General features: G+C 60.2%; 1 protein-coding gene across 4 annotated transcripts; it reads left to right on the forward strand.

Annotated features, from left to right (window-relative positions):
- Nucleotides 1–6,389: 6,389 nt before the first annotated feature.
- LLGL1 (LLGL scribble cell polarity complex component 1) lies at nucleotides 6,390–23,107 on the forward strand. 4 transcript variants are annotated; one of them, XM_044249321.1, is made up of 23 exons: nucleotides 6,390–6,495; nucleotides 9,849–9,946; nucleotides 12,073–12,154; nucleotides 12,243–12,373; nucleotides 13,340–13,498; nucleotides 13,577–13,739; nucleotides 13,818–13,953; nucleotides 14,287–14,341; nucleotides 14,503–14,657; nucleotides 14,740–14,963; nucleotides 15,181–15,248; nucleotides 16,307–16,460; nucleotides 16,534–16,638; nucleotides 17,468–17,760; nucleotides 18,110–18,257; nucleotides 18,480–18,633; nucleotides 19,688–19,980; nucleotides 20,484–20,748; nucleotides 20,943–21,057; nucleotides 21,235–21,347; nucleotides 21,602–21,722; nucleotides 21,880–21,956; nucleotides 22,518–23,107. In XM_044249321.1, the coding sequence occupies exons 1-22, from the start codon at nucleotides 6,415–6,417 to the stop codon at nucleotides 21,953–21,955; spliced, it is 3,189 nt and encodes a 1,062-aa protein (XP_044105256.1). In that variant the 5' UTR covers nucleotides 6,390–6,414; the 3' UTR covers nucleotide 21,956; nucleotides 22,518–23,107. The 4 variants fall into 4 exon arrangements, with proteins under 4 accessions (XP_044105256.1, XP_044105257.1, XP_044105259.1 ...); XM_044249322.1 differs by having other exon boundaries at nucleotides 13,821–13,953; XM_044249324.1 differs by lacking the exon at nucleotides 9,849–9,946 and adding an exon at nucleotides 10,962–11,070 and having other exon boundaries at nucleotides 6,462–6,495.
- The last annotated feature ends 6 nt before the right edge of the window (nucleotides 23,108–23,113 follow it).

The following is a 23,113-nucleotide window of genomic DNA, read 5'->3' on the forward strand; positions in this document are numbered from 1 at the left end:
CGCTGTGTGGTCCCGCTGCTTCCACTCCAGCCTGGGAGACTAAGCCCCAACTTTCCACCCTCTCCTGGACTCTGTGAGTGTGGCCCTTTACAAGCTATCCCAGTTTATTTTCACCACAAACTCTAATACCTTCCTTGGGTCCTGGGCTCAAATCCTGACTGCTGCATACTAGCTGTGTGACTTTGGGCAACTTACTTAACCTCTCTGACCTTGGTTTCTTCTTTTGTAAAATGGGCATAGGATTAAATGAACGACAGTAGTGCCTGGCACAGATGAAATGCTTAGTGCTAATAAATGGTAGCAATTAATATTTACCCCTGTTCTGTAGGCAAGTAAACAGGCCTAGAAAGGTGCTGTGGCAGAGGCAGGATTAGAACTTGGGGGGGGCCACAGGAATGAAGCATAGATGAGCCTACCACAGGGTCAGGCTGGAGGCAGGTGCACGTGAATCCCACTATGGCGCAGCATGAGCTGAAGAAAAGCCCAGCTCAGGATCCAGGCTCGGAGAGGATCAGGAGTGTCAGGGCTGAGTCCTGCACCCAGAAAAGGAGCCCTGTGAGCCCGTTTCCTCCCTGTAAAATGGCAGACAGGCTGAGTCTGCTCCAATACTTTCCTTACTTGTTTGGCCTCTTTCTTTTACGGAGGCCCAGCACACTGTTCGCCTTCTGCGGACTGAGGGCCCCAGATCCGCTGGCCCTTCGCCTGTCCGGGCCCTGAAGAATGGTCCTCAGAGCCAGCTTCATTTTGCATGCTGTGCAGGATGAGGGGGTTTCTCCTTCCCACCTCTAGACCAGGCTCCTCTGTGGCCTCTCAACCCCCGCCCACCTTTCTCCCACCCTAGGCCCTGCCCACCCTGGGCCCCAGCCCACACTCTGCTCCAGGAATCCTTGGGCCTGCCAGGTCCCTGGAGGGGCGGCCAGGAAGAAGCTGCATGTGTGGTTTGGGCAGCAGAGGAGGGTTGTGGCCTCAGCCGGGATCTGGGCCAGCTCTTGGAAGGCAGGGCCTGCCTCCCTCAGCCAGGTTTTCCTCCCCCTCCCTCGCTGCCTTGACTCTGCCTTTTTGGGTCTTTCCCATGTCACCCCTTCTTCCCTCCTTCCCCACTCAGGGTGGCCTTGGGCAAGTCACTTCTCTGACCTTAGCTTCCATTTACACTCAGTACAGTGAGATCACCCTTGTACCTCCCTCCAGTGTTACTGTGAGGATTCAAGCAGATAAAGCACAGATATAGCATTTATTGGGGGGGTCTGCCTCTGAGGACGCCCTTGATGCATGCCAGCCTGGCTCAGGACACCCCCTTACCCTCCTGCCTCTCCGCATGCCATCCACCGCCCTTTTCTGTGGATTTGACTCCTAAGCAGTGTGGATTATTATTTTTTTTTTAAGTTTATTTTATTTTATTAAAGATAGAGTGTGGGAGCAGGGAGGGGCAGAGGGAGGAGAGAGAATCCCAAGCAGGCTCCATGCTCCCCGGGGACTCTATCACAGTCCCACGACCCTGAGATCATAACCTGAGCCAAAATTGAGAGCCAGATGCTTAACAAACTGAGCCACCTGAGCATCCCAAAATCAGGGCTCCTGTGTTTTACCTTTAAAAAAATAAATAAAATAAAATTATTTATTTATTTAGAGAGCATGAGCAGGAGGGGCAGGGAGAGGAGGAGAGAGAATCCAAAGCCAACTCTGCACCAAGCATGGAGCCTGACGCAGGGCTCCATCCCATGACCCTGAGATCATGACCTGACCTGAAACCAAGAGCTGCATGCTTACCAGACTGTACCCCCTGAGTGTCCCTGTGTTTTCTATTTTTTTTTTCCCTTGAAGATTTATTTATTTATTTATTTGACAGACAGAGACCACAAGTAGGCACAGAGGCAGATAGAGAGAGGGGGGGAAGCAGTGTCCCTGCTGAGCAGAGATCCTGATGCGAAGCTTGATCCCAGGACCGTGAGACCATGACCTGAGCTGAAGGCAGAGGCCCAGCCCACTAAGCCACCCAGGTGCCCCATTTTTTTTTTTAAGATCCTGTGTTTTATATTTTTAATGAATTATTTCAAACACATTGAAAATTACTCGAACAGAGAAGCCACAGGAGCACCCACCGCCCACACACGTTAATATTTTGTTGTACTGGCTTCAGATCTTTTTCAAATTTATTTTATTTACCTATCTATTTCTTTACTTTTTTTTTTTTAAGATTTTATTTATTTGTTTATTTGTCAGAGAGAGAGAACACACAGGTAGTCAGAGAGGCAGGCAGAGGTGGAGAGAGAAGCAGGCTCTTTGCCAAGCAAGGAGCCTGATGCGGGAGTGTATCCCAGGACCCTGGTATCATGGCCTGAGCTGAAGGCAGTGGCCTAACCCACTGAGCCACCCAGGCGTCCCTTTGTTTACTTATTTTTATGTGTACCTACTCTGTGCCAGGCACTGTTCTGGGCACAGTGGACACAGCAGTGAACAGAATAAAAAACCAGAAAACCTTTGGGACACCTGGGTGGCTCAGTTGGTTAAGTGGCTGCCTTTGATTCAGGTCATGATTCCAGGATTGTGGGTTCAAGCCCCGTGTTGAGCTCCTTGCTCGGTGGGGAGCCTGCTTCTCCCCTGCCTGCCACTCTCCCTGCCTGTGCTTGGTGCGTGCTCGCTCCCTCGCTCTCTGTCAAAAAAATAAAAAAACCCAAAAAAAACAGCAAGAGCTTAGGGAGCTCACTCTCAATCTGGGGAGACAATATACACATAAAGAAGTCAAGGGTCTCCTGGGTGGCTCAGTTGATTGAGCATCCAACTCATGAATTTAGGGTCTCAGGTTGTGATCTCAGAGTGATGAGATCCAACCCCGATTCTGGCTCTGCATTCAGCGGGAGTCTGCTTGAGATACCTCTCTCTCTCCCTCTTCCTCTACCCTGTCCCCACTCATTCACACTCTCTCTCAAGTAATTCTGTAAAAATGAAAAAGTCAAATAGATGGTGGTTACAAAAAGGTCATCAGAAGAATCAGGCAGAGAAGGGCATCACGAGTGAGGGAAATAGGCTTCTCTGAGCAAATGTTATTTAAATTAAAACCAAAAGGATGTGAGGGATTTGGCTAAGTGAAAACCTAGGGGCAAAGTGTTCCAGACAAGGAATTGGTGAGAGCAAAGGTCCTGTGGCGGAAGCATGTCTGGCATATCTGAAGCATGGTGAGGCAGCCAGCAGGTCCTGGAGAGAGTCCTAAAACCAGGTGGCTCACTAGGTCCAGAACCTACCCCATGCTTAATTCCTGTTTGGAATAATTTCATTTAGTCCTCGGTATATTTTACAGATGAGGATGGGGGAACTGAGGCTGGAGCTGGACAAATGGCTTACTTGAGGTCATCCAGATAGCAAGGAGATGTCTTGGGATTTGAAGCAAGACCTGAATCTCACCTCAGAGCTAGGCTAGGGCCCTGGAGTGCCTGAGGAGGAGGACAGAGGAGGGAGAGGCCACCCCACCCAGGAAATGCGGAGAAGGGAACAGTCCTTCCCTGGCCCGAGGTTGACCCAAGGCTGGAAGATTCCAAGGAGGGACCTGCTTTCCCTTCCAGTGATCCCAGGATGAATATGGTGCCTGAGATCACCGAAGGTCCTGTGTTCATGCCCTTGGCCGGGCTCCCCGAACCTACCTCGGTTTCCTGCATCAAGCAATGAGCTGGGGTGGGGTGGGGGCCCTGTTGCCTCGGGCTACTGTAGTAATCACCGGCCTGTTCCCCAGGAGGCTCTGGGGGAGGGGAGTGACAAAGAGTCATTAGTGCCCCAGGCCCTCCCAGCCTGCGTTGATACCCTCCCTGGTGCCATTCCTAAATGCTGCCCTGTAAGTGGTTAGGCTGGACCAGTCTGCCTGTATCTCAGTTTACCCATTTGTACCCTAGTGGACCCCCTGAGCCCCCTTCAAACCGATCGGATGAAGCCAAGCTGGTTCTCAGGTGCGCTAGTTTAAAATCCACATTCTGGGCCCCCACACCACAGGCACTCAAATTTGGGGGACCTAGAATCTGCATTGTTTACAAATGTGGAGGGTGCATTCTGACACTTTATGTAACCCTCCTTGCCGCAGGACCCTTCTCTGTCTACCCCCAGACCTCCAGGACACTACCTCAGGTCAGATGCCTCTGCTGGGCTCTCGCAGCCCCCACACGTTTTCCATCACAGCAGAATAAACCCTGGGTGGTCATGGTCTCCACTCAGCTCTGCACCCCACCCCCCTGCAATTGTGAGCTGGGGGTGGGGTGGGGAGGTATGGCTGCTCACTGCGTGATGACTAAGTCCCCTTTCAAAGACAGAACAGGAGACTGAGGAAGGGCAGGGACTGGCCCAAGGTGATGAGGGGAAGAGCTCCCATGGCAATTAGCAAGAACTCTCGGAACTGCTAACATTCACAGGGCCCTGCCTGTCTGCCTGGAACTTCCTAAGGGCTTTACAAGTCCTAATTCATTTCATCTCCATAGCAACCCCTTGAGGTAGGTACTAATAGTCTCCACATTTTCACAGGTGAGGACTGGAGGCCCAGAGAGTTTAGGAAACTTGCCCCAGGCCACACAGCTTCTAAGCAATGTTGTGGGAATGTAAATTAACAACTTCACACTTCCCATTGTGAGACTTCCATTTTGCGGAGGAGGCAATTGGGGCTCAGGTCTTGTCACTCAGTCAGTGGGTGGCGTGGCAGGGCAGGGACCAGAACCTGGGCCTCCCAGTGGCCTGAGCCTATGATGTTGGGGTGTGGAGTGGGCTCTGCGGCCACTCTGTCCAGCCAGCTCTGCCTACAGCTCAGGTCAAAGCCCCCACTTGCCTTTGCCCATCAGTCAGCTTCTTCAACAGTAAAGCAGGGAGTACTGCTTCCTCCCTCACAGATAAATTGAGAGCATTAAGTCAGTTGAAATGAGAAAGGCTTTGGAATAGTGCCTGCCACCCGGGAGGTTCCCTTCAACTTTGTTCCGATCGTTTTTTCCCTGCACTCACCTCCCTGCTCTCCCACCCACTCCTCTTCCAGATGTAGCCCCAAGCCCAGGGAAGGGCTGAGCTGGGCTGCTCTGAGTGTGGGCGGGCGGTGGGGGGACAGCAAGGCTTCAGTCACTTGGCAGCTACCTCGGGGTCAGAAGTCAGGCCCTCCTCCCCTGACCCAGCTCTTTGGGGCTGGACCCTGGTCCACCTGTCCCACCTGCTCCTGGGAGTTCCCTCCTGCCCAGCCCAGAGCCCATGCAGCCTATCCTCAGCCTTGGAAGGAAGGGTTCAGCCTTGAGGCCATCCAACAGATGAGAAAAGGCTGCCTGGGAGGTGGGTGGGGACAGGCCCAATGGTCCCTCGGAGTCTGGGGGCGGGGTGCAGCTTTGTTTATACACTGTTCCTGTGGGGGGGGTGGCCCTTCCCCCATCTTGGAGCGGCCCAGATCCAATCTCAAGATCGTCCATGGGGCGCCTGGGTGGCTCAGTGGGTTAAGCCGCTGCCTTCAGCTCAGGTCATGATCTCAGGGTCGTGGGATCGAGTCCCGCATCGGCCTCTCTGCTCAGCAGGGAGCCTGCTTCCCTCTCTCTCTCTCTGCCTGCCTCTCTGCCTACTTGTGATCTCTGTCTGTCAAAAAAATAAATAAAATCTTTAAAAAAAAAAAAGATCGTCCCAAATGCCACTTCCTGAGAAAGGGCCTCTTACCTGCCCCTCTCGTTAACTGATGGCCTGCCTCAGAATCCCGTGCTGTTACACAGAGCCATTGATGGTGGACCCTGAAGGATGTGTAGGAGTTGCCCAGGGGCTTAGGACTGAGGAGGGCATTCCTGACTGACCACCCAGCCAGGGCGAAACATGGCGGTGGGAGGTGTTCTGGCACAAAGGGGAACAAATTGGTGTCCCGTGAAACTATAAATATATCTCGGCAATCACTGAACCGTGTCGTAGATGGGGAAAAACTGACGCTGAAGAGTCTGGGAGTTGGACCAGTCGGAACTCTCCTGGCTTTCGGGACAGGTCTGCCTCAATACCTGAATAAGCACGCTGCTCCTCGTTGGAGGACGGAAAAGTCCTCCTCCAAGTTCGGGAACACCCGCCGGCCCCCTCCGAAGCTCGTCCCCAGCCGCCCAAGGAGGAGGCCTGGCTCATGGACTACAAATCCCGGCAGGCCCCGCGCCGCGGCGCATGCTCGGCGGGAGTAGTTTCGCGAGCCCGGCCGAGCCCGGGGGCCCAATCTTCCCCCATTGTCTGGCCGGTAGGGGCGGGGCGGACAGCGCACGGGCACATCCATTGGTCGGCCTGCACGTCAGTCGCTGTCTGCGTCCGCCTCCGTGCAGGCCCCGCCTCGCGCGCCCGCGCCCGGGCCGCCTGGCGCCCCGCCCGCGCCTCAGGACCGGCGGGGCCGCGCGGCGCATCCTGCGGGCGGCGGCGGCGGCGGGCGCGGCGCCGGCAGCCGGGCGCAAGATGATGAAGTTTCGGTTCCGGCGGCAGGGCGCCGACCCACAGCGCGAGAAGCTCAAGCAGGAGCTCTTCGCCTTCAACAAGGTGCGGCGGCGGCGGCGGCGGTTCGGGCATAGGGCGGGAGAGGGCGGGAGGGGGCGGGAGGGGGCGGGCCGGGGGCCCGAGCCGGGGGCCTGGGGGCCGGAGCCACGTCGGGCCCAGGGGGAGGGGGCGCCCAGCTGGGGCGCGGCGCGGGGAGCGGGCCGCGCGCCCCTCGGCGGGTCCCACTTCTCGTCTTCTCCCCTGCTCCACTCTCGGACTCTGGGTGGGTCTGGGTCCCTCGCCGACTTTCAAAGTCAGCTCCTCCGGGTCCCTGTGGGCCTCACTGGCCCTGGCTCTGCGGGTCTCTGTGTACTTGGGTCTGTATGTGTGTCTGTCTCTGTGCGACTCTTTGCATGCCTCTGGGTCTCTGCCGGTCTCTGCCCAGGATCACCTCCCTATCCTCAGCCTGTCTGCCTCTGTCCCTGTGTGTCTCTGCATATCCCTCCTCTGCCTTCCTTCATCTCTTTCTGTCTCTTCATCTCTGAGTCTTCGCCTGTCTCTCCTGCGTGTCTCTCTGCCTACGTGCGTCTCTGTGCAGTCTTTGGGAACTCTCCCCCTGGCTCTTGCTATCTCTTTCTCTCTCTTCCTTTGGGGGAACTCAGCCCCTGCTCAGTCCTTGGGGCAGCCCAGGGCCCCAGTTTGTTTTGCTTTCGCACCCAGGCCGGTGGGGAGGGGTGAGGAATGGAGGCAGATGTTGGGGGAGTGGGGCTGGGAAATCCGGTCCATGTTCCTTTCCTCTCCTCCCCCAAGGCCCTAGGCTGTGCCTTCCAGGGCTCTGACCTGCCCTGCTCTGCTGGGGCCTCCAGGGAAGATGCCTGGCTGTGTAGGCAACTACACTTCAACTCTTGGGGTCTCAGTTTCCTTTGCTATTAAATGGGGCCACCTTTTCCCTGCTGTGGGCTCTGGCTCCCTGTGTCACATGGTGCAACTGACCTATCCTTAGCGCCAAGGTGGAGGTGGTTGCTCCTTCCTTTCTTTTCCTGGGGGCAAGAGGGAGCCATGGGAAAGGGGCTGCCTTCAGCTCCGTCCTCTGCCCAGCTTTTGCACTGATGTGTGGTAGATCCAGGCTCCCGCCTTTCCCTTGCTAACTTCTAGGGTATTTTTTCTATCCTCACTTTTATTCCCAACCTCTGATTGCACAGCCCCTCACTGTTCTCGGGGATTAGAGTTATTGTTCCCATTATACGGGTGAGAAAATTGAGGTTCAGAGAGGGATGATGACTTGCCCAAAGTCACAGACTGCGCTGGGGCTCTCTGTCCTTGTGGCCCCTTGTCGACAAGATATGACTTGAGTCTTGAGGGGCAGGGATTTTTGGATGGGCTGCTGTGGCCCTGAGCCAGACGTGAGGAGACCCTTGTTCAGGAGAAGGCTCTGGAATGGCTAGAGGTGAAGTGGCTGAGGTGGGAATGTTTCTCAGGGTAGGCAGGGTTTCCTGGTGGTGGTGGGGCTGCCGGGGCCTTCAGATGTGGTGGCTGAGAACTTGCCAGGGGCCTGGGGAGCCCAGAAGGGTGGCTGGTGTCCAGGGTCTCCCAGCTGGGTGACAGTGTGCGTGAGCCCCTGTGAGGTGCGAGGTGGATGGTGGGGAGAGTTGAGTCAGGGACTGTGAAGTGGAGACTGGAGATATATGATGGGTCCTCCTGGCTGGACCTGGGTTGGCAGAAGCCAAGGGCTCCCTGCTCAGGAGAGTAAGGCCCCATTCCGAGTAGGCAGCGTTGGTGTAGTTTGGGGCAAGGGGCTTGGTCATAATAGGAGATAGGTGATCACTAGAGAACAGATGGGTCCTAGATCCTGAGTGGTGGCGAGCCTCAGAAGCAAGTGTGGACTTTGGACTGCCTTGCATCCAGATCCCTGTCCTGCCCACACCTTGCCCATGGGATGTCCAGTCTATGTCACTTTATATCCTGAGCTCCTCCTGTGTGAAGGCCCCCTTCTAGGTATTGAGGACACACCACAGTGACCCAAGAGGGACAAATGCCTCTTCGCTTGGGGTGCTGAGGTACTCGTGGGGGAGGCAGTGAAAAGCCAAAGCAGAAGAGTGAAATATGCAGCAGTTAGGATGATGGCCAGTGTTGGGAATATAATAAAGTAGGGTGAGGGTAGGGAGTGTGGGGACAGGGAGCCGCTAGAGCAGGGTGATTCAGGGAGGGCTTTGAGGAGGTGACTCCTGAGCTGAGACCTGAGTAATGGGGAGGAGTCCTCCTTGGGGAATGCTGGGTGAAGCACTTTCCAGGTAGAGGGGCAGTAGATGCAAAGATCCTGAGGCAGGAGCCTGCCTAGTCAATTGGAGAGCAGAAGGCAGTTGGGCCTGAATCAAGTAAGCTGGGGGAGAGAGAGAGGAGGAGGACAGAGAGGGGCCAGGTGGTGAGGTGGGAGCTCGGAGAGGGCCCTGAGCAGAGGATGGGACTGGCTAGACCTGGTTAGCTCTAGTATGGGCATGGAGAGGCTGGTGGGAAAGGGAAGGGCACTCCCCCCCCGGCCCCCACACTGCCAGCCAAATGGGTGACTCTGTCCTCAGGTGTCCTCACTGCCCCTAGTGCCCACATGGGAGACTGAGGCTTGGAGAATGTGGTGATCCAAGCAAGCTGCATAGAGGGCACAGTCCCTGGCCTGGATTGGTTGAGGCAGGAGGGAGGCTGGGGCAGCAGGCCTGGGACCACGGTTTCTTCTGAAATGTGTGCCTTACTGAGGCACTGGTCAGGAGATGCCTGTGCCCACTTGTGGTGTCCCGCGTTGGTGTTGAGGATAGGGTGGGAGCCCCTTCAGGCAGGCTTCGGGGGATGAGTGGGAGTTCCGTGGTGGATGTGGGAAGGTGGCTGAAAGAATGAGCCGGTGTAAGGAAGGACTGAGAGCCCGGAGGACTGGAGTCTGCCGTGGGACAGGCCTTGCCAGAAGGAGAGGCCCTTGGGGGAGCCGGATGAGCTGATCCCGGGTGTTGCCCTTCGATCTCCAGTGGGGCCCGTGGGGAGTGCCACACACATCATACGGGACCTCAGAAAGCATGGCAGCTCATCTCCAGGAGTGGGGCATAGAGCCCCACTCTGTGGGACGGGTAGGGTCGACTTCTGTGCCTGCACCTCAGGGTTCCTGCTTCTCTCTGTTGTCAGAGCCCTGCACACGGCAGGCCGGACGTGGGTGCAGAGGAGGACAAGGCCTTGGCCCGGGGGAGGGCCTGTGAGGGGTGGGTTGCAGATGTGATCACCTGTTTCAGAGTTGGGAACGCCGAGGTGCGGAGCTCAGATGGACGGGTGCCCGTCCTCACTGTGCAGCTACACTAGTCTGGAGGCTGCCTTGGGGTGGGCCTCAGGTGGGCTGGGGGCTGCGTGCCGCTGCCCATGCCCTCCCCCTCCCCCCGCAGACCGTGGAGCATGGCTTCCCCAACCAGCCCAGCGCCCTGGCCTTTGACCCAGAGCTCCGCATCATGGCCATCGGCACGAGGTCTGGAGCCGTCAAGATGTATCCTTTGCGCACTGAGGCCTTCAAGGCCAGTCGGGACCTCCTGCTCGCAGCCCCCTGTGTGCTGATTCCTGGGGCCTGGCCCACCCTGGGAGGCCATAGTCGGTGCCTCGGTCCTGGTGGAGGTTTGTGCAGCCTCTGCCCCTGAGACTTCTTTACAGAAATGGTTGTGGGGGAGGGGTCAGGTTGTAGTGGTCACAGCTGTCCCTAGCTGTGTTTCAGCCGGTGAGTTACCTAGGCGACCCTGCCACTGCTCCAGCAACTGACCGGGAACACTGGGCCGGGAGGCTGGCCAGGCGCAGTACCCAGCAGGGGTGGCGAGTGGGCCAGGGTCGCCTAGCGGGCCTTGCCCTGATGACCAGGCACACACACGTGTGCGAATGTGAAGATACATGTGTGCGGCCGAGGGGCTGGGGGCCGTGCCAGGCTCAGCATGGTGAGCGCGGCAGGGCCCCCACCTGGGTGCTGGCGGCTGCACAATGGGCTGTGTGAGCCGCACAAAGCGGGCATTTTCCTGCCAGCACCGGGTGGGGGCTGGGTGGGGGCACGCCGGCAGCTGACTGCCTCCCTGCCTGCTATGGAGGACCCCACCCCTGCTGCTCTCCGGGAAGCCCCTCGGGTGGGGAAACCGAGGTGAGGGCCCACTGGGGGCTGCCTGCCCTCCCCCAGTGCCCCGTGATCCTCCGGCTCTCAGTACCTCACTGGGGACGTTGGTTGGCCAAAAAATGAGTCAATGCCTGGAAAGGGGTGGGGTGGGCATGGGGGCCTTCCCACCCCAGGGCTGGTGGCCGGGCAGGGGTGGGGGACTGGGCCTGTAGTTTGCGAGTCTGCCTTCCCTAGGAAGTGTGGTGGGGCTGGGGTGCCCCTCTCCCATGGGCTCCCAGGGAGGCACCGTGGAGCAGGGAATGGGGTGGGGAGGGGACAGTGCTTGGATCCCTTGCCCTGAGGCCCTGGCCTGCTCCCGCCCCTCTGGTTGCTGTTGAACCCTCCCTGCACGTGTATTGTGTTCCCGCAGCCCCTTGCTCAGTCCCGTGTCCAGGCGACTCTGGGAGCCGCTTGAGCTGTCCCTCCATGGTGTTTCTCGGGCATGGGCTCTGCGTGCTCACAAAGAACCTGATGTACTGGTGAGGAGACAGCCCCAGAGGAGGAGGTTGGGGTCCTCCTCTTTCTCCCCTCCTTCCTTCCCCCAAACTACCAGAGCCCTGGGTTGGGAAACTGAGGCTGGCCACAGCAGCTACCCCTCCCCCTCAAGGGCAGCCATCTCCTTGGCAACCCTGGTTCCCGCCCAGCAGCTCCTGCCCTCTCTTTTGTCCCCTCTTCTTGTGTTCTGGTTCCTGCAGGGAATCCCAGCTCTAGCTCCAAAGCAACGAGCCCCTGTGTTGTTGCTGGGCAACGCTGACCCCTCCCTAGCCCTCCCTCCTGACCCCCCTCCCCCCACTTCGGATCCCTGTCGGACCACTGTTGGACCTGGAGCTGCCTGGAGCTGCCGTGACTCTGGCACTGACCCCAGGGACTTGCAGCAACTCACCCAGCCTTCCAGCCTCCATGCAATGTCTGTGAAATGGGCTGGTCGTGGCCTCTCCCTGATCCCAGCGGGGGCTGCTGGCTGCCAGCCGCAGGGGGAGTTTGATGTCCTTGCTTGCACCTGGAGGTTGGCCTGGAGTTGTGGGAAGAGGCAGCCTGGACTCTGCTGTGCCTCAGGCTTCTGTGCCCAGGCCCGGCGTGGCCTCTCTGCCTGTGTGATCCCAATCTGCGGGGCCCAGCTCTTAATGTACACAGATATGCTCTGAGGCTGACACAGAACGGGAGCCTGGCCACGTGCCAGGCCTGGGCCAAAGGTGCTGGGTGTGTTTGTATTCTCACTTGCATCAACCCTACAAGGTGGGAGTGGGACTCACAAGCCCATTTTACAGATGAGAAAGTAAAGGTCACACAGTACCAACTTGCAGTGCAGAGTGAAGCCTGCTCTCTGAGCCTGGGGTATCTTGGGGGTACAGACTTGTGCTTCTTCAAGGATGGGTGTCCCTCCTTGAACCTTGGAGGGCAGGCCTGGCTTGGGCCCATTGGAGGGTTCTCGGAAGGGAGGATCTCCTGTGCCTACTTCTGCCCTTGACCTCTGCACTCAGCTATGGTGCACCTGGTGTGGAGTTTACCGGCCTGCACCGGGACACAGCCACTGTCACCCAGATGCACTTCCTGCCTGGCCAGGTGAGCCTCTCCCCTCCTCGGCTGCCCCAGCCTCTGTGCCCTGCCCAGCTCCCGCCTAGCCCGGTCTCTGTCTCTGCTCATCCACCAGGGCCGCCTCCTGACCCTGTTGGACGATAGCAGCCTGCACCTCTGGGAGATCACCCACCACAATGGCTGCGCCCACCTGGAGGAGGCTCTCAGCTTCCAGCCACCGAGTCGGCCGGGCTTTGATGGGGCCAGGTACCAGATGACTTGGCTGGGGATGAGCTGCAGGGCCTGGGGGAGCCTGGTGGAGGTGGTGGGAGCCGGCCTCTGCTGTGGGCCTAGGACCCCTGCCCTGGGCTTCAGGGAGGCGGAGTCCATCGAGCTGCGCCTGGGTTCTGGTGGATTTTTCGGGTGTTAAATAGGGGGTCCCGGCTGAGTCTCAGGTGATGCTCTGGTGGCAACTAGGGCCGTTCATGGTTGGGGGTGGGGTAATGGGCCATAAAGTGCATGGCTGACAGGGCAAGTTTGGGGGCAAGGAGGGTTCCACCAGGCTGTGTGAGGTGCCAGAGAGGACCCTCTAGGGGGCAACTGAGTGGGCATGGATCCCCGGTGAGAGTGTAAGGGGCCTCTCGGTCCCCGGCCCTGCTGGCCCTTGCTGAAACTGTCTGTGTGGGCAAGTCCTTAACCCTTCAAGAATCCTGTACTGCCTGAGTGGGCAGCTTGTCCTGCTCCTGCTGGGGGCTGAGTGAGACCCCCCCCCCCAGACATCTAGCCCTCACTCTGGGATATGTCCCCCAGGGGGACACATCCTCTGCAGGCAGGGTCAGTCTGGGGCACCTCCAGTGAAGTCGGGGCCATCTGTGGGCTGGTGATTGGGGACCCCGGGTTGGGCTCATGAGGGTCGTGTGTGTCCTGGAGCCCTTGGTCCTGGCCTGGGCACTGGCCTGGTTCCTGCCTTCCCCTCCTAGTGAGTGGGAGGGGCTCAGGAGTCTGTCTCCAAGACCTGGGGAACCTATTTTTATCCCTCTCCTTCCCAACATCCTGATGAATAATTGAGTGAGCTAATTACGAGGCCTGCAGCCGCCACCGTTGCCTTCCCGGTGCGCCAGCCCACTCGAGAACCGGACCTCTTTGGGCCGTCATGAGCAGCCCCGCCCCATCCATACCCTTCCTTAGCAGGGCCTGGGCTCGCCCTCACCTGCCTCCCCTCCTCCTGTGCAGTGGCCCACTCAGCCTTGCCCGCGTCACAGTGGTCCTGTTGGTGGCAGCTGGTGACATGGCAGCCCTGGGCACTGAAGGCGGCAGCGTCTTCTTCCTGGATGTTCCCACCCTGACACTGCTCGAGGGGCGGACTCTTCTCCCAGATGAGGTTCTTCGCAGGTGAGAGGCAGGCAGATCCCCCGGCAGCCAGTCCAGGCCTGGGGGTGCTCCTGCCAGCTCACATGAGCCCCTTCTCAGCGTGCCAGATGACTACCGGTGTGGGAAGGCACTGGGACCCGTGGAGTCACTCCAGGGACACCTACGGGACCCCACCAAGATCCTCATTGGCTACAGCCGGGGCCTGCTGGTCATCTGGAACCAGGTGGCGCAGTGCGCAGACCGCGTCTTCCTGGGTAACCAGGTATGTGGGGGAGGCCGGCGGCCCCCGCCGAGGCCCTCTGCTCACACCCCTGCTCACACTCCCCCCTCTGTCCGGCAGCAGCTGGAGAGCCTGTGCTGGGAACGCAGCGGCAGCATGCTGGTCAGCTCCCACAGCGACGGCAGCTATGCCGTCTGGTCCGCCGACGCCGGCGACTCCCCGATGACCCAGCCCACAGTGGCCACCACGCCATATGGTGAGTGCCGGGGAGGCCGAGGGCGGCTCCTGCCACCTGAGCATGGGGTTGGCCGGTGACCCCAAACTCAGGCACTTGGGGCTCCCTGGCCTTGGTGGGGATGTCCAAGAGGACTGGTGGAAGGCGGCAGTGCCAAGCACCATCCTCAAAGGTGAGACTGCTTGGGGGGGTGCGCGGTGGGATAGTGGGCCTTCCCCTCAGGGAGTCAGGAAGCAGCTGCGAGGTGGGGAGCGATGGAGGCAGACTAGGAACGGGAGAAGCTTGGAGAAGTGTGACCTGGGGCCCTTCCGGTCCTGGCGAGCGAGTGAGCCCGACACTGTCCCACCCCTCCAGGCCCCTTCCCCTGCAAAGCCATTAACAAGATTCTGTGGCGAAACTGTGAATCTGGGTAGGTGGGGAGCGGGTTCTCAGACGTGGGCTGGGGGCTGTGTCTGCAGCGGGGAGCAGGGTGGGTGCGGGGGCGCAGGGACGGCCTGCATCGCTCTCCTCGGCTGGGCAGTGCGCACCTGGGGCCCTGTGGCTCATGCGGCTCCCCTGTCGGCCCTGCAGGGACCACTTCATCATTTTCAGTGGAGGCATGCCCCGTGCCAGCTACGGTGACCGCCACTGTGTGAGTGTGCTCCGGGCCGAGACCCTGGTGACGCTGGACTTCACTTCCCGCATCATCGACTTCTTCACGGTGCACAGCACACGGCCTGAGGATGGTGTGTGCCCACCCTGGCCTGTGCTCCGTGCCCTGTGCCCCATGCCCCCTGCCACTGGGCTCACCTAGCCCTCATCCCGCAGAGTTCGATGAGCCCCAGGCCCTGGCTGTGCTGCTCGAGGAGGAGCTGGTGGTGCTGGACCTGCAGACGCCTGGCTGGCCTGCCGTGCCTGCCCCGTACCTGGCCCCACTGCACTCGTCCGCGATCACCTGCTCTGCACACGTCGCCAATGTCCCCGCCAAGCTGTGGGCCCGCATTGTGAGTGCTGGTGAGCAGCAGAGCCCGCAGCCTGCCTCCAGCTCCTCGGTATGTGCCCAGGGCCTCCTGCAGGGCGAGGGTTGGGTGGAGGATGGAGGATGGCAATGGTGATCCAGGCTCTGGCCAGGCCCAGGCCCGGAGTGGGGAATGTCGCAGACATGCATAGGGAACTCAGAGGCAGTTTGGGCCCTGGGTGCCAGGCCCAGGGTTAGAAGAAGGCCCTGTCCTGACCTTCCGCTTCCAAATCTCTGCCTCCCTCTCCCAGAGTTGGCCCATCACTGGGGGCCGGAACCTGGCCCAGGAGCCATCCCAGCGAGGGCTGCTGCTGACCGGGTAGGCAGACGTGTGTTCCGTGGTCAAGCACAGGTGTGACGTGTGTATGCGTGTGTGTGTGTGTGTGTGTGTGTGTATACAGATGGGGCCTGGTGCAGACCCCACAGGTGCAGGAGAGCCTTTCTGGGGCCTGGTGGATACTGATCTGCCTGGTGAGCCAGGCCCCGCCCCTGGTGGGACCAGGACACCCCCCTCTCCTGCAGGGTGGATTAGGATGAAGCTTCCCTAGCCCTGGTTTAAGGCCCCGCCCTACCCTGCCTTTTGGTCTGGAACTGAGCTCCACCCACCCAGCCTGCCCTGGGACCGGAAAATCTGGGCTGGCCCACGCGCGGATCTTCCCTGGGCAGGTGCTGCAGAGCCCAGCCTGGGCCTGGCGGGCGCTGACGTGCCCAGTGACTCAGGCCCTAGCTTCCTGCCTTGCCTCTACTGCCTGTCTCTGCTGGAACCCTCAAGCCTCTGGCTCCAGCGTAGCCTCCCCTGCAGGGGAACTGATCGTGGCTCTGGAAGTGTCCCAACCGGCCCCTGAGACTCAGGCACCTTTTCACACCCTGGCTCTGGGCTCTCACCACTGTGCGGAGGCCCCTGACGTGGGCCCTGCAGCTGTGTCCTGAGGCTGCACCCCAGATCTGTCTGCTCCTTCCCCCTATTTCCCCTCCCTGCTTCCTCCCAGCCTCCCCAGGCTTCCTGCTGCTCTGCCTACATGGCTGCCTCATGCCCCAGCTGATCCTTCTGCGCTGTGGCTAGCTCCCGAGGGCCTTTCCTGGATACGCCCGTAGTCCTCTCTTCCCTGCATTTTCTCTTCTACCATCTCCAGCTCATCACACTGGTGATTATTTCCACCCCTTTTCACCCTGTTTGAGAGGCCCTGGTGCATGGGGTCTGGCATACAGTGGGCGCTCAGTATGTGTTTGCTCGCTGCAGTAGATGCGTCCTTGTGTGCCATGGGAGTCTGGTCAATGCTTGGCATCTGCAATGGGTGCTCAGTGAGTGGTCGCAGGATGAGTGGCCAGGGAGGTGCAGGGGGACCAGGGGTGGGGCTGATGTCGCTTTTCCCGCAGCCACGAGGACGGGACTGTGCGGTTCTGGGATGCCTCCGGCGTGGCACTGCGGCCGCTCTACAAGCTCAGCACAGCTGGCCTCTTCCAGACAGACTGTGAGCACGCTGACAGCCTGGCCCAGGCCGCCGAGGACGACTGGCCCCCCTTTCGCAAGGTGGGCCCCTCCCCGAGCTCTGGGGACCTGGGCCCTACCCTGCCCTGAGTCCTTACTCCATCCTGCCCCCCAGGTGGGCTGCTTTGATCCCTACAGTGATGACCCTCGGCTTGGTGTACAGAAGGTGGCCCTTTGCAAGTACACAGCCCAGATGGTGGTGGCTGGCACGGCAGGCCAGGTACGGCAGAGGTGGCTTCGGGTTGGGGTCTCCAAGGGCTTTCTGGAGGAAGTAGATCTGACCCAGAGTGGGGCTCCAGGTGAGGGTGGCTGGGTTGAGGCCGGCCAGGGAGGTGGAACCTGTTGGGGGCCTTGAGGCTAGACACTGGCTCTTGGAGAGCCATGGAGGGTTGGGGCTGGGAACAGGAGCACAAGTGTAAGGTGAGCCCTGGGAGCATGGGGACCAGCAGGGCTCAGTCTCTGCGGTGCCCCCAGCACCCTGCACAATACATATGTTTTCCACGGGCACTTACTGTTAAATGGGAGACCGGTGAGTGGAAAGGAGTTTGCTTCAAAGGCCAGTGGCTCTTGGTTACTGCTTTGTCACTGGCACTCGTGCAGTATACAGAAGGTATATTCTGTATACCTTATACTTTGTATACCTTACACCTTATAGCTTATACCTTAAGGTATACTTAACATATACCTTAATATATATAAGAATATAAGAACTTAGTAAGAAAGTACACTCTGTATACTTTATGCCTTGTACTCTGTATAAACTCTGTGTTTAATGAAGACGGGCTTGGGGGAATGGGGTACTTGGCTAATAAAAAACAAGGAAGCAGGTTTTGGTCACCATTGTGTTCCCTAGTGCTCAGTGAAGGTCCTGGTATACAGCAGGCATTCAATAAGTGCTTATTAAGTAGATGAACTAGAGACGATACCACTGGGACCACTCTGACGATACCACTGGGACCACCCTGACGGCCTTGGCAGGCTTGGGTGGGGCCTGGCTACTCCCATCCTCCTCCATGCTGACCCCTCCGCCATCCTGACTATGGGCTCAGGTGCTGGTGCTGGAGCTAAGTGACGTGCCCTCGGAGCAGGCGGTCAGCGTGGCCAGTGTGGACCTCCTCCAGGATCGAGAGGGCTTCACGTGGAAGGGCCACGAGCGGCTGAGTCCGCGTACGGGACCGCTGCCGTGGCCTGCTGGCTTCCAGCCCCGAGTGCTTGTTCAGTGCCTGCCACCAGCTGCTGTCACCGCTGTCACGCTCCATGCCGAGTGGAGCCTTGTGGCCTTTGGCACCAGTCATGGCTTTGGCCTCTTCGACTATCAGCGCAGGAGCCCAGTGCTGGCCAGGTGTGTGGGGGGGTGGGGCTGGAGCATGGTGACGAAGGGTCTGTACTGCCCCCCTTACTCCTACCCCCGACCCCAGCCTCCTGTAGGGGCTCTGATGTTTCCCCACACCTGTGGCCTCGCTTTCCCTTTTTAAGGTCTGAGATAATGGAGATAGGGTGCCCTGAAAGCCCCCTGCCCCTCTGACAGCCCTGTTCTTAGGGGAAGTGCTGCTGGGGAGTTTAAGCCCCAGCTGCTGGGATGGTGGGGCAGCATCCCTGGGCCTCTGGTTCCAGACCCCTGGGGCCGGCGGCTGCATGGTGGCCACTCCCGGGGTCTGCTCTGGACCCTCGCTGATGTAGCCTGCCCGCAGGTGCACACTTCACCCCAATGACTCTCTGGCCATGGAGGGCCCGCTGTCCCGGGTGAAGTCCCTGAAGAAGTCTCTGCGCCAGTCCTTCCGGCGCATCCGCAAGAGCCGAGTCTCAGGCAAGAAGCGGGCTGCTAATGCCACCAGCAAGGTGAGCTGGGGCTTGGCTGCCCGGGTGACACCCGGCTGCCTCTGCGGGCTGGGCATAGCCGCGGAGCCAGGCCTCAGCCCTGGCCTGGGCCCTGGGCCTGGTGTCTGGTCGCCACGGTTGCCCCGGCCAGCGTGATGAGGACAGGGCGGGGAGGGTGCCGGGCTGTTGGGCACTGGGCTGTGGGGAAGGCGGCGGGCGTCCTGGAGGCCGCTGCCCCTCCAGTTGCAGGAGGCCAACGCGCAGCTGGCTGAGCAGGCATGTCCCCACGACGTGGAGATGACCCCGGTGCAGCGCCGCATCGAGCCCCGCTCCGCTGACGACTCCCTCTCTGGCGTCGTCCGCTGCCTCTACTTTGCTGACACATTCCTTCGAGATGGTGAGATGGGGGGATGGGCTGGGGAATGGGCCTCAGCTGGCCATCTAGGCCATGTTGGTGGAGGGCACTGCAACTTCCAGGAAGCAGGAAAGCCGACTGCATGCTGCCTGGAGCTGGTCCCCCAGGCACACTTGGTTCCTGGTGCCTTTGTCCATTCATCTCAAGAACACCTCCTTAGGCTTGGTGTCGGGTCAGCATCTAGTCAGGCCCTGCTCGGCATCTTACTTACGGGACTTCCAGTCCCTGGGTTTGCGAGGGGAGCACCCCGTCCTGGTGTCATTTTTATATCGGGGATCCTCTGTCCCATGGCTCTTCTCACTGGACGTGGCAGCCCTCCTTACTGCGTTCTGCTGTCCCTGTGAGGCGGCCGATGGGTCATGGCTTCCCAGCGGCCAGTGTCCCTTGTCAGGGCCCTGCAGTGAGCTGCTGATTTTCCCTGGGGGTTTGGCTCCCCCTGACGGCTGCTGCCGAGGCCAGCGGTTCATCAAGGGCTCATGGCAGTGACTGGCACTTCCTGCTGGCTCCTCCCTCTAATTCTGCATGGAGGGCCTGTCCCCAGAGTTGCAGCTCACATGGGCAAAGCTGGCGAGACAGTGTCCCCGGGGCCCCCAGTGTCTTCCAGCCCTGGCCCGAGGGCTCCGTGTGTGGCTGTGAGGCGGCAAGCACCCTGAAGGGGGTTGGCCACAGCCCACTGGAGCATGTCTGTGGGGTGAGGGGGTTCTGAATCTGTCGCTGGGACCGGTGATGGTGTACGGTGGCCTTGGGGAACGCTAAGGGGCTGGGGTCCCTGGTACGAGCTGGGGGCTGAGGGTGCCACGGGACGGAGTTTAGAGGCCTGGGTGTATGTGGGAACCTGCAGATGTCTTCGAGGCCATTCTCCCTCATGCAGGGGCTGTATCCCAGGCTCCACATTTCATCAGCAGCACGGGGACTGTGCCTTGGCCTCTGGGGAGGTGTGGGTCGGGGGAGAGGCGCTTCTGGGGCCTTGGGAGGAGAGAGGAGGCGCCCATGGGGCGCGGCCGGCAGCCCGCCTCACAGGTCGGGCCTCCCACAGCGGCCCACCACGGACCCACCATGTGGGCAGGCACCAACTCGGGCTCTGTGTTCGCCTACGCACTGGAGGTGCCGGCAGCGGCGGGTGGTGAGAAGCGACCAGAGCGGGCGGTGGAGGCTGTGCTGGGCAAGGAGGTGCAGCTGATGCACCGCGCCCCCGTCGTGGCCATCGCCGTGCTGGATGGCCGTGGCCGCCCTCTGCCCGAGCCCTATGAGGCCTCCCGGGACCTGGCACAGGCCCCCGATATGCAGGGCGGCCACGCCGTGCTCATTGCGTCTGAGGAGCAATTCAAGGTAAGCCCCAGGGAGACCCTCCAGGCTCCTGCCCAGACACCATTGGACCCTCTAGAAACTGCCCTGTACCCCTCATCTGCTGAGATCCCTCCCTCTCCCCGAGACACCCCCGGCTAGTACAGGTGCCCCCTGCAGAGCCCAGGTGGCCGTAGTCCCTCAGCACCCTCCTGCCCCCCTGAGTCCCCACCAGGACCCTCTGAGCACTCCTTGGGGCTCTGCCCGGCTGGAGGTTGGGATCTGAGGGGGTAGCAGCCACCTGACTCTCACAAGCCAGTGTGGCTGGTTTGGCCACAGGTGGCGGGGCCCTGGGAGGTGTCCCGGAGCAGCATGGAGCCTGGGTGGAGTGTGAGGAGAGGGTAGCTGGGGGCGGGTGGGTCCTGGGCGAAGGCGGCCCTGTGGCCAAGCTGCACAAGCCCTGCTCTCACAGGCTGGGTCCAGGGTGGGGGCTGCTGCCTGTGCTTGGGACTCTAGGCTCTGTTCACTGGCTGCCTGCCCGCCGCCAGGTGTTCACGCTGCCCAAGGTGAGCGCCAAGACCAAGTTCAAGCTGACAGCCCACGAGGGTTGTCGCGTGCGCAAGGTGGCACTTGCCACGTTTGCCAGTGTGGCCTGTGAGGACTATGCGGAGACCTGCCTGGCCTGCCTCACCAACCTGGGTGACGTGCACGTGTTCTCGGTGCCTGGCCTGCGGCCGCAGGTGCACTACTCCTGTATCCGGAAGGAGGACATCAGCGGCATCGCTTCCTGCGTCTTTACGCGCCACGGCCAGGGTGAGGGCAAGGCTTCCTAGGGCGGGCGGCCTGAGCGGAGCTGGGAAGGTCACTGGGGAGTGTTGGCAGAGAGGGGCCCCAGGGCCGGCGCGGGACTGGCCCCAGAGGCTAGGGGGAGGGAGAGTCTGCTGAGGGGCTGTGGTTGGAGTCTCAGTCCTAACTGCATCCCTCTCCTCGCCTGCACCCCTCTCCAGGTTTTTACTTGATTTCTCCGTCTGAATTTGAACGCTTCTCTCTGAGTGCCCGGAATATCACAGAGCCGCTCTGCTCTCTGGACATCAGCTGGCCCCGAGATAGCACCCGTACCAGGTGCATGGAAGGCCCAGCCCAGGAGGCCTACCGTGGGCACTCTCATCCCCGTGCCCCAACTCTGCATGGAATGAGGGTGGCCCTCCATGGTGGCACCCCTTTCTGTCCCTGGGGCCTGGGAGAGGGCAGGCAGGGTCTGACGTGTGTGGGGTCCCCATCATGACCCCGTCTCTGCAGCCACAGACTCCGAGAGTCACCCAAGCTGAGCCAGGCTAACGGGACCCCAGGCATCGTCCTGGCCTCACGGAGCCGCGATGGAAGCCCGGATCCTGGCCACAGCAAGGAAGCTGGTAAGGGGGACTGGGGTGGGGAATAAAGGTGGCCAGACTCCACACAGCTCAGACCTGGGGGCAGGTCTCCGTGGGAGGCAGTAGCATGGGGCAAGCTAGGTAGGAGAGGGCTAGAGGTCAGCCCGTGGTCCTGAGCCTCACTGTGGGCTGGGTTTGGGTCTGGGTCCTAGGTCTGTGAGGATGGAAGGCGGAGGGCTGAGGGTGCTCGGTGCCGTGGGGCTCCAGGCAGGGGCCTGACCACTTCATCCCTGCAGACACCCCAGAGCCGCCTGAGGCCATGCTCTCACCCATGTCCATCGACTCGGCCACTAGTGCAGACACCACACTGGACACAACAGGGGACGTCACGGTGGAGGATGTGAAGGATTTCCTGGGGTGAGACATGTGGGCAGGTGGGTGTGCGGGAGGGTCTCCCCAGGCTCCCTAGCCTCCTGCTTGCACCCTCCAGCCTCTGTTCTGTCGGAGCTGGGCACGGAGGTCTGAGGAAGGGCCCGGTGCCAGGACCTTCTGATTACCATCCCCTTTCCCCCAGCTCTTCAGAGGAATCAGAAAACCTGAGGAACTTGGCAGAAGATGAGGCTCGAGCCTGTGCCATCCTGATCAAATAAGGTGCTGATCAAATAAGGCCCTGAGTCGGCCTGCTCCGTGCCGTTTGACAGCCCTGATTTTCATACCTGAGTCTTAGAAAAACAGGGCCGGCCTGTCAGCTCCTGGATGTCATAGGTGGTGTGTGGAACCAGTCCAGAGCAAACAGCTTCGCAGTGCTGGCAGCTGGGGGCTTGGGGGCTGGCTTGGCCAGCACGTTTTGCAGAGGAGATCCCCCAGGCTCACGTGGTCGGGTCCAGCACGGTGATCCCGGGGAGCAGGACCTGGATCTGGGGTCTGCGTCTGGGGGGTCCCTAGGTCTGCCCCACCTGTTGGCTGTCTGGTGCCCCCACCCAGTGTGGCCCTGCACTCCAGCTCCCTATTCCTGTTGTTGGGGTTACTGCTGCCAAGCCTGACCTCGGTGGGGCCAGATGTGCACAGTGCTCCAGCTCAGCAAGCCCGCCTCCGGCTGTCACTGCAGGTCCCTGGGTGGGGCGGAGTCAGTTTGGTGGCCCCTGCAGCCGGGTTGTTGGCCGCTCTGGGGCTCTTTGCCTTTCTCTGAGCCCTCTTCTCTTCCTTTACCAGGAAGGCCAAAACTACGTGGCTCCCAACTGCCCTGCTCGGAGCTGGGATCCAGGACTCCCTGGGCCCTTTGCCTAGACCCACATCTGCTAACCTGTGGCCTCCACCAGGACCTGCCTGCCTGACCCCGGGGCGGTGCGGGACTGTGGGCCTAGGGCTCAGCCCTGAGCCTCTGGGGTGGATTCGCAGCAGCCCCTCCTATGGGCAGCTGGCCACCTGGAGGCCAGGTGCCATGGCGAGAAAACAGCTGGGGCTGGCAAGCCTACGCCACCTCCCATCAACACACCGTCCTTCCCCAACCCCTTTGCAAAGAGTATTTTTCTAACGCCTGTGCTGGGCTGGACGGGCATTTCTAAAACTATTTTGGTACTTGCTCCTGGGTCAGCACCCACCTCCACCCCCCAGTCTGTGCACGAGTGCGTGTGTGTGTGTGACCGCGTGATTGGGGTCTAGTTAGAGGTGTTTGTATGTGTGTGTACGCGCGTGTGTGCACGTGTTGGGAGAGGGGTCAGTCAGGATGGGTTTCCCTGTAGATTGTACCTTGGGGTTTTTTTCTTGTCATTTTGTTAAGATTAGCGCTGTTTTAATATTAAAAATAC

Source organism: Neovison vison, chromosome 5 (assembly GCF_020171115.1).
Source record: "Neovison vison isolate M4711 chromosome 5, ASM_NN_V1, whole genome shotgun sequence".
Lineage (NCBI taxonomy): Eukaryota > Metazoa > Chordata > Mammalia > Carnivora > Mustelidae > Neogale > Neogale vison.

What these genes read in the sequence shown, in the direction of transcription:
- LLGL1 (XM_044249321.1), top strand. Translation starts at nt 6,415, where the DNA reads ATGATGAAGTTTCGGTTCCGGCGGCAGGGCGCCGACCCACAGCGCGAG. An exon ending in AGTGGCCACCACGCCATATG is followed by an intron (nt 13,954 to 14,286) that starts GTGAGTGCCGGG and finishes CCACCCCTCCAG; the next exon opens with GCCCCTTCCCCTGCAAAGCC. An exon ending in CGAGGGCTGCTGCTGACCGG is followed by an intron (nt 15,249 to 16,306) that starts GTAGGCAGACGT and finishes CTTTTCCCGCAG; the next exon opens with CCACGAGGACGGGACTGTGC.